At 46.4% G+C, this 10,140-nt stretch overlaps 1 protein-coding gene across 1 annotated transcript in view; it reads right to left on the bottom strand.

Moving 5' to 3' along the window:
* Positions 1 to 9,105, bottom strand: part of Slc22a2 (solute carrier family 22 member 2) — a 41,356-nt gene extending 32,251 nt beyond the window's left edge. Inside the window, exons 1-2 of the mRNA XM_013352303.2 lie at positions 8,588 to 9,105; positions 6,478 to 6,581 (exon numbers count right to left, since the gene is read on the bottom strand). Of these exons, the coding sequence (XP_013207757.2) occupies positions 6,478 to 6,581; positions 8,588 to 9,001 (518 nt within the window). The 5' untranslated portion in view covers positions 9,002 to 9,105. The remainder of the gene's footprint in view (positions 1 to 6,477; positions 6,582 to 8,587) is intronic.
* Positions 9,106 to 10,140: the final 1,035 nt, after the last annotated feature.

The raw sequence follows: 10,140 nt of genomic DNA, 5'->3' as shown, positions 1-10,140 counted from the left end.
AAATAGATCTTCAAAGAGCCTGACTCCCAAGGGGCTCTCTCCATCTACAGCTTGTGGTGATTTCTTTCTCCCACACATGTTCGTTCACCGTGCGCTACCTGTCACAGGAGCCTAACCAGAGCTGCAGTGATGCCAGTGACATCCGCTCAGATGACCAGGACTATGAGCTAACACCGCTTCCTTTCCAAAGCTACCCAGCCTCAAGGTTCCATCACAGTAACAGAAAATAGTTGGCTCTCAGAGAATGAACTTGGGGCCTCAGTTACTTCCCCCAAGCCCTCCTGGCTGTGTTCTAAAAGATATTTAATTCTGTTAGTGGATGTTGTTTAATAGCTCATAGGAGACGGTGTTATATCTAACACACACATAATGTTTGTTTAACTAAAGTCAGTATTCATCATCAGGGTTGCACGTTCCCATGATAACTCAATACGCGGTAGCCGCTCCTCCTATTATGGGACAGCTGTGCTCTAGGGAGTGGTTCAGATATTAACTGACCACTTGAAAATGATCCACAACATTAGTAATGATTATTGTAGGGTGTTAATGTTTTCAGTCTGAAATTTGGAGTTCAAGTCGCCTCTTTAGTCATGAGTGTAAATTACTGAACCAAAGATGGCCTCGGCTCTGTCACTTCCTGGTTCTCTATCCATGGCTCCCCACTGTAATATATAACCCTGCAGCTTCTAGTGCCAGGCTTGCCAAAGGGACATTTCTCCCATCCTCCGATGTTTCCTCCTGTTTCCACCAATCCTCTCAACTTCTCTAACCTCCTGATCCTGTGACATGACATGGTGTCATCTATGAAGTTTATGCTTAACAACCAAGCAGTCAAGATATTTAAAGAAAATCTCGCCATAGTGTAGCATAAATAATAAAACCCAGAGACAGATATTGGGGTTCAAGCTGAAGATCAGAAAAGCAAAACAGTTAACTCACTAGAGAAGTCTTAACCTCTACCAAGGCTGGGTGACTGCAGACTGAGCCCACACACACACACACACTTCAATGTTGCATAAATTTGTATCCTATACCAGACTGCCTCCTTAGCTGTCCTTGGCTCCAAGTGGTATATGGGCCGTGGGTTGGACACAGCTACAACCCTTTCTCTGAATCTGCAAAATCTGTAAAGGTTTATTCAAGTGACAATTCCTCAGGGCCTGGTGGATTTGGACTTATAGTAAAGCCGCTGTGATGTTGCTGAAGAAGGAGAAAATCCTTTGGTCGGAGGAATGGGAAATGCATTATTGAAGACTCCAAGCAGGGAAAGTAAATCCATGTTACAGAGAGACTGCAATGGCCCCAATAGCTTGAGATGCCCTCCTCCACGGACACATACACCATAGGCAGTTAAATTACTCAGTGACATCTAGACAGAACCAGAGTGGCTGGGTACCAGTTTGGAGTGTCCTTTAGCTGTCTATTACCCAGTATAGAGACCAAGGCCCTCTTTGTCGGAACGGGGGAAGGGGCTAACAACATTATTAGGGAGCGTGGTAAATATGTAGAGCCTCAGGCTCACCCAGACAGATGGATCACAGCTTGATTTATAACAAAATCTGGACTGACTTAAATGGTCATTAATACCTGGGAAGAAGTGCTTCTCTGTAAACCATAGGTGGTAAAATCTACTTTACGTGAAGGGGTGCTGGGTGTTGTTCAGTGCTTTTCAGCATCTAATGAGGTAATTGTGTTTTTTTTTTCAGTTTATTTATATGGTAGATTACATTGATAGATTTTCATATGTTGAACCAGCCCTGAATCTCTGGGATGAAGCCGACTTGATCATGGTGGATGATTTTTTTTAATGTGTTTTTGGATTCCATTTGCTAGGATTTTATGATGGAGATTGAGATTGGTCTGTAGTTCTCTTTCTTAGCTGAGTCTTTCTGTGGTTTGGGTATCAGGGTAACTGTAACCTCATAAAAAGAGGAGTTTGGCAATGTTCCTTCTCTTTCTATTATGTGGAACCATTTGAGAAGTATAGGTATTAGCTCTTCTTTGAAGTTCTGGTAGAATTCTGCATGGAAACTGTCAGGCCCTGGGCTGTTTTGGGTTGGGAAACTTTTGATGACTGTTTCTATTTCCTTAGGGGTTTTAGGCCTATTTAAATTGTTCATCTGGTCTTGATTTAATTTTGGTATGTGGTACCTATCCAGAAAATTGTCTATTTATTTTATATTTTGTCAGTTTTGTGGAGTACACATTTCTGAAGTATGACCTAATGATTCTCTGGGTTTCCTTAGAGAGATAGGGATACAAGAAACATACCTAAACATAATAAAAGCAATATATAGCAAGCCAACAGTCAACATCAAATTAAATGGAGAGAAACTCAAAGCGATTTTACTAAAATCAGGAACAAGACAAGGCTGTATAATCTCTTGATGTCTATTCAACATAGTACTTGAAGTTCTAGCTAGAGCAATAAGTCAACAAAAGGAGATCAAGGGGACACAAATTGGAAAGAAGGAGTCAAACTTTCACTATTTGCAGTCTTCATCTAGCAACAGATGGAATCAGATACAGAGAACCACAGCAGAGCACTGGGCTGAGCTCCCAAAGTCCCGCTGAAGAGAGGGAGGAGTGATAATATGAGCAAAGGGGTCAAGACCTTGATGGGGACACCCACTGAAACAGCTGACCTGAGCTAGTGGGAGCTCACTGACTCTGGACTGACAGTAGGGGAACCTGCATAGGACCAAATTAGGTCCTCTGAATGTGGGTGACAGATGTGTGGTTGGGACAGTCTGTGGGGTCACAGGCAGTGAGACCAGGATTTATCCCTAATGCTTGTACTGGCTTTTTGAAGCCCATTCTCTTGCTCAGCCTAGATAATAGTAGGGAGAGCCTCAAAGTGATATGCTAATGTTTGTTGACTCCCCCTGGGAAGCCTTACCCTCCCTGAGGAGTGGATTGGGGGTGGGGTAGGTGGGAAGATGGAGGGAGTGGGAAGAGGGGAGGGAGTAGGAACTGGGATTGGTACATAAAATGAGAAAAGATTGTTTTTAAGAATAAATAAGTAAATTTAAAAATATCTACTTTACGAGGCTGTCATGGTCCTAAGTGAGATCAAATGAGGGTCCCTAGTAGAACAGCTGGCCTATGTGGTTGCTGGAGAGTATGTTTCCAGAGATTCTCAACATCTGGTAACAGTTGGCCTCAGCCCACTGCGGCTCTGCTTTGAGCTGCTTCTCTTGGGACAGCAGGCGCTGACTCCCAAGAGGAAGAGGGGCAAATTAATTGTTAAACACAACCGTTATTAAAAGTCAAGCGACACCCACTTACAATTTAAACATTACTCTAAAAACAAGGATAAGCAGGCACAAACCATGCTACTCCCCACTGACTACAACCGATCACCTGAGCCTCTGAGGTCATTTGTCCTTGCGCTTATGCTGAGCAAATGCTGTCCCCAGACACCTCTGAGTACAGTGGCCTCGCTTTGATGGACATGTCCCCTCCAGAAAGCTTGCGTGAAATGCCCGCAAGCATGCCGCTAGATCAACATTCATTATTCCTCATTAGAATACAGTATGCAAAATGCTTGGAGCTAATGAAAGACTGCTTTCCTGTGTGTCAGCTGACAGAAAACCCTTCTCGGGAAGCTGGGAGTGCAGGAACAAACTGGACATTTGAGTAGACAACTCAGCTCACAATTGTGGCACAGGCTGAATTCCTGCAAGCAATTTCCGCCCCTTCTCCATTCCTTCCTCCTCACTTCCTTTCCTTTCTCCCCGTCTTTCCCTTCGTTCCTCTTTCTCTCCTTTTCCTTACTTTGCTTTTTTCCCCCTTCAGTGTTCTTATCCGGATAATTTCAAATATCCTGACTTTCTTCTAGACACCGTGCCCAAATCAGCTATTAGGGCATGTTTAACATTTTGTTTGTGAAAAACAATATTTTGTTACAATGTTGGTTACAATTTGTGGATGAAATGGGTTTCCCTGCCAATCTTAACTTATTGCATGATGTCTAAAGCTTGTAGTGGGCGTTAAGTATTCAGAAGAGAAGTGGCGTGTCTTTTCCTTGCCCTGCTTCGCCCTCCTGCATGCGTGTGGGACAGAAAAAAGAGCAAAGCTTCAGGTTGCATTGGAGAAAGAACTAGAGACACATCGAAAGCCTCCAGAGGAGCAGAAGGAACTAGGAACTTTCTAGAGCTTGCCAGCGTAGGGACGGAAGGATGAGCTCACTTGAGGAGGCGGGGAGCTGGTGGATTGTTCTCTGGAACGTGCTGTGAGGAGGGATTGGACCTCGCCTACTTGAGTGGGCTGACAATAGTTAACTGGCTTCTGCAGCCTACGGGTGTCACCTGTGCGCACGGCACTTCCTGGAAATCTGGTGTTAATGTCCACCTTGGTCTACCAGGGAGTGGGTGAACCAGGAGCTGCCTAGCCAGTGGCCAGCGAGGGTGATTGGGCCCTAGATCACCTCATTAATGTGTCTGTCTTCACTCCACGGGCAGCCTGCAAAGAGCTACCTTCAGTTCTGTGTAATCAGATAGAAATGAAATCACTCCCACCCCCACCTCACAACTGCCCACTGCCCTTTGGGAAGAGCCTAGCCAGGGAGGCTGAGCAGACAGTTACAAATGCATTGTGACTTTTGGCACAGTGCCTCCACCTCCACCTCCACCCATACTCCCTCCTGCTGCCAACGGGGCCTCAGGCTCTTGTAAAGTCAGTACATTCTTATAAACCTTTAATTCTTCTGCATTTTCGATGCCAGCTCGATGGATAACTAAAGAAAGCTGCCTTACATTTAGATTATAGTCATAGTAGAGAGATGGCTGGGGATGCCTGAAAAGGCAGTGTGTGAGCACAGGACTCAACTGCTAGATATTTCTGTGTCAAATATTTATTTTCACAGGCTGATTGTTTAATACAGTCATTCTTAAGAGCTATGCATGCTTATAATTAAATCTCATTAAAAGCAAGTTCAATAAACATGTAAAGCATATTGTTTCCTCCTTGCGTTATTACATCTGATTATCTGGGGCTGTTTGCACCCACCGGATTTATGTGACACAGAAATGCTATGTCTAACCATGTCTCTGTGCATACACATATACAGACTATACGGATGTATCATCATAGTACATATTACGCATGTTAATACACAGGTACATATTACCATGCTGTTAGGTGACTGGCGGTAGGAGTGGTACCAGCCAGGTCATAGAGTTTCAGTGCCTGGCTTATGACAGGCACTCTGCAACTGGGGGCGTTAGGAGTATCTGATGACCCAGGTATCTACAGTCCTCTCTCTGTTGAGGATTCTTCTTCCTAGCTAATGGTCATCTACTGAGAAAAGGTGCATTGCAATAAACAACTCCCTTAATTGCATTCTAAGCCTTAGCCTTGTTCCTGATGGGCAAATGTAGCCATTACCCGTCATCAGAAAGGAAGTATCTCTATAGCAAGGGGAGACCTTCACAGGAAACTTCAACTGGACACAATGCAAAGATCGACAGGGTATAGGGTGCCCAGCTCTGGCGTCTGAGGCTGGGGAATATCACGGAAGAGGCCGGCAAAGATTGCAAGAACCAGAGTACCTGGAAGTCTATAGTCTTTTAGAAATGGCTGCATAAACAATCCATGGACACTGACAATATCAATAGAATGCTTACTCAGAAAGGGAAACTCTCATAGGGCCCCTCCCCTAGACAAAGATGTACAGGCAGCTAGTGACTGCTAAGGGAGTGAGACAGCCTTTCTCAGGTTATCCTGGTCAGTCTTCAAACCATATACACACAACAGCAATAAAAAGACACAGAAGGTTGTAGTTACATATTTGTTTATATATACAGGTGTGTAACAATACTAATCAAAGAAAAGGAAGGTATCAGCTCAAGAGTTGGAGGGATATGAGAGGGATTGGAAGGAGGAAAGGGAAGGGGTGATGAAATCATATTTTAATAAAAAAGGTAAAAATAAATGACCAAAGAAAATGCAAAGAATATTAACATTAAAAAGCCCTTTTGTACAGTGAGCAGAAGTCCCCAATGATGGGCGACCAGAGTCAGAGCACAGCCCACAGACACTGAATATGGACAGTCAAACAGGCATAAAGCCTAGGGATGGGCTTCTGGTCTGGATGGTGCTCACAGCTCCTGATGGCTCATGACCACGTGGGAGACAGTGAGGCCAAAGAGTAAACTGAGAATCACAAAAGGCATTAAATCATTTGTTGCCTCTGCCAGCCCTGAACTGGTAGATAGTCCATAAGAAAAAAGTCCTGCCTGGTGGTCGAAACCTCCTTCCCTGACCTCCAGAGGATCTGAGAGTAAAACATGAGTCATTATTCTCAAAGCAGCTGCCAAACCTCCAAGAGCATAAAAGCAGTCACCATTAAGGTGGGTGGGAGTGAGTGGTCCGCCTGTGTGTTTGGGGCAAAGAGGGATTCATGCAGGGTGGGTGAGCCCAAGAGCTGTCTGAACTTGCAGGTTATTTAAAAAGCCCTGCAGGTGTCTCACCTACCTGTCTGCTAGGTAGCCAATCCCTATGGCACCGATGAAAAACCCCACGTTCACTACCGACTGAAACAGGTCCAGCATCCAGGAGTGAGCACACACTAGGTTAAACTGTCCAGATGTGAGGTGTGGTCCAAGGCGGGGGAGGAGCAGGAGGGAGAGAGGGAGAAAATGCTGTTATAATCTTGTTAGACACAGTTCAGCTCAGAGAGTTCTTTGAATATTCCCAACTGGGCGTCCTGGGAGCTCAGGGGTTCAGCAAATTAGCGCGTGCTACTTACTTACTATTTCTTGAACTGAGTGCCAACAGCCCAGCTGTTTCCTAACCCATGCTAATTTTCTATAGACCAGCAAAAGATTTCGCCTGGAATCCATTTAGCATTCCATCTGGCAGTGGGAGTTGGGCATTTGGCTAAAGCGTTGGCTCTATCTACTGAACGCAGGCAGCGACTTGATTTATAGACAAGCCCATCTTCTCCCTTCTAGCCCTAAGACACAGATGTGATACATCTGTACAGCCAGGGAGCATGAGATTTAAGATCTCTCAGCTGTCTGTTACATTAAACAACTGGGGGATTCACAGAGTCCTGCCAAGGAGCGGGTACGTTTGGTCTGTTGTGCTCGGAAGGCAGGTGGAGGATGACCAGTGCTGGCCTCGCAGGCAGGAGAGACGGTCTTCTAACCTCACCCTGCCTTCTTATTCTGCCAGTCTAAAGCACATCCGAGCTCTCCCGCTCTGGCCTCAGTTTCCTGAGCTCTGTACAAAGAGATGAGGTGAGTCTCTGCAGAGCTATTTCAGAGTGGTATCCTGGAGCCTTGATGTGACGTGGAGCCTGTTTCAGATCTCCCAGACGAGGCTCTCCCGCTGAAGGCCAGGAGACCCTCCGAGGACCCAGGCGGTCCTTTTTAACTAGCTGCTGAACAGCTTCCTCTATGTCTGCAGGACAGTTCCGCAGTAAGTGTTCATGCTTGACCTTCCTCTTCAGGGAATGAGGCCTCACACTTAGATCATATGTATGTGTGTGTGTGCACACATGTGAGTGTTTCTAAGTATGCACACGTGCAGATGGGGTCAGGGAGCAGCCCTAGTTGCCGTTTCTCAGGCACCATCCTCATTTTTTTAATATTTATTTATTATGTGTACAATATTCTGTCTGTGTGTATGCCTGCCATCCTCATTTTTTTTATTGATATGGGGCCTCTCATTGGCCTGGATCTGGCCAACTAGGTTCAGCTGGCTGGCTAGCAAGGCTCACAAGTTCAACTGTTTTTGCCTCCCTGATACTGGAACTATTATCACGTGCCCACACCTGGCTTTCTCTGCGGGTTCTGGGCATTAAACTCAGGTTCTCAAGCTTACAAGGCAGGGTGCTTTACCTACTGAACCATACCCCCAACCACGACTGTATCTTTTAAATCACTTTTATCACCACTGTATGTGTGTACATGATGTATGTGGGTAGGTACGCACCTGTCCCTGCATGTACGTGAAAGTCAGAGAACAACTTTGTGAAGCTGGCCTCTCTCTCTCTCTACTTTCTCAGGGGTCTGGGATTGACCTTGAATTGTCAGACTTGCGTGGCGAGTGCTTGACCCTAAGTCACCTTGCCTGCCCTTGTGACTAGACTTTTTTTTTTTTTTTAAATAAAAATAGTTGTACCATAGTTTAACCCCAAGCCCCAAAATTTCCTGTGGGCATTTTGACCACACTAAAGAGGAACACATATCTCTGGAGAAAAAAAAAAGCACATCTTATAATACCCATTAGCAGAGCAGATATCAGAGGAGGGCCACACTCTTTGTGTGGTGGGATAGGCGGCTTCTGGCAAATGTGAATTCTAGAAGCATGCCCACATCTGACATCACTTTTAGGCATCCCGATGTGGGTTTGCTTCTTGCTTACTGCGAGACCTGCACATGCCAGAATCACGCCTGGCAGCAAGAAGGAGTTCTCGATAACCACCTCAGAGGAGGGAGAGGCTGCTTATTTTAGCCAGGAAACTAGGATTTTACAAGGCATGTGAGTCCAAAAAGCATGTCTGGGCAAGCATAAGAACCATGTGTTTCCTAGTTCAATCATTTGCTTCGTTTGCATCCTGACCCCTGAACTCACTCACCTCGGTGACGATGGAGGAGCCTGGAGTGTCGTACACCCAGCCGTGCTGGCAGGGGCTCAGAGGCAGGTGGCTCCTGTTGGCAGCCAGACTGGACAGTGGGTCCCCGCAGTCAACGGTGCTCTGGTTCCAGTCCACCTCATACTGCATGCACTGGCTGAGGAAGGAGGCCTCCTCTGCAGACCCCAGGCCTGGCACCGTGTAGTTCAGCTCCTCTGCTAGGCTCCAGCCACATCTCTGGCTCAGTTCGGCCACCCCGAGACTCCAGCAGCGGTGGTTAGGGGTGAAGCCCAGGAAAACGATGCCCACATAGATGGGAGTGAAGGCACCCGAGAGCAGAGCTAAGAGGAAAAATGTTTGCTTCTGGAAAAGGTGGAACTCCCCTATATGTTCTAGAATGTCATCCACCGTCGGCATGGCTCTCGGAGGCAGCTGATCCTGAGGTTTCGCCTGCCGGACTCCAAATGCTGCTGAAGGCGGCCACGGTCAGCTCAGGATGACTCTTGACCAAGAGTCAAAGGGTGAGCGTTAGTTTACTTTAAAGAGGGACCAGCCTTCAGGTCAGACTTTCCTTGGACAGGACAACTTCGAACTGCACCTCTCCAACGGGGGAAGATCTTGCTGCCCGGAAATGCCCAGAGCAGGCCCTGGAGTGTGATGTGTTTACTGTAACCTCATTCTCTGTGAGTCCGTCTCTGCTCACACCGGCTCTACAAACAATCCCTTCTCTGTATCCCACGGGGAGAAATCCGAGTCCCTTAGCATATCACAGCTGGTTAATCTTTCTTCAGCGCATTAACTGGGCAGAAAAATTAATACATCCTCTGTCACCTACACAGCCAGCCTCTCCTACAAGGTGGGACAGAGACAGCATATGCATCCAGTTGTGCCTGCCCAGTGCAGTGTGCACCAGGGTCTGGGGTTATCTCCAAGTACTTTTTGCAGGTTATGGATCCTTCTTGAGCTACATGCTGTGGCGGCTTGCTTTGATGTCCCTTGGACTGCCTCATTCTGCCTTTTCAAAGGCTTCACTCCAATTGTGCATTTTTTTTGCCTTTCAGACCTGATGTGTCCTTCCTCTTTGTCCACTTGCGAGGAAAGAATAACACATTCATCTCACATCTAGGTCACGCACTAATACAGGGCCTTGGTGTATCTGCTCCATTGTCACTTTGTTGTTCTAGGTCACCCATCTGTGTTGTTAGGGAAGGTCCTTTAGGATGCCGGTAAGGACATCTGAATGCAATGGATTTAGGCTGTCTTTCCTACTGGACAGAAGGATCCCAGGGCACTGTGATGCTGCCAAGCAAAGTAGGGAAAGAAGTATGCCTGCTGACAAACCTGATAAAAATAGGAATGTAACCTCTATTTGTCTGTCTGTCTGTCTGTCTGCCTGCCTGCCTGTCTCCCCTTTCTCTGGTCCACACTCCCTGTCTCTCACTCTCTTTCCCTCTTTTTGCTTTCCTACCTTCTTTCTCCTCTTCCTCCCCCTCAACCTCTTCTGTTAAATGATCAGTGGGTATAACTGCTCAGTCCAAAGGCAGTGGCCCGTGATA

This window comes from Microtus ochrogaster, linkage group LG9 (assembly GCF_000317375.1).
Source record: "Microtus ochrogaster isolate Prairie Vole_2 linkage group LG9, MicOch1.0, whole genome shotgun sequence".
NCBI classification, from domain to species: domain Eukaryota; kingdom Metazoa; phylum Chordata; class Mammalia; order Rodentia; family Cricetidae; genus Microtus; species Microtus ochrogaster.
Note: the sequence above shows the minus strand (reverse complement) of the source record. Positions and strands in the feature narration are given on the sequence as shown.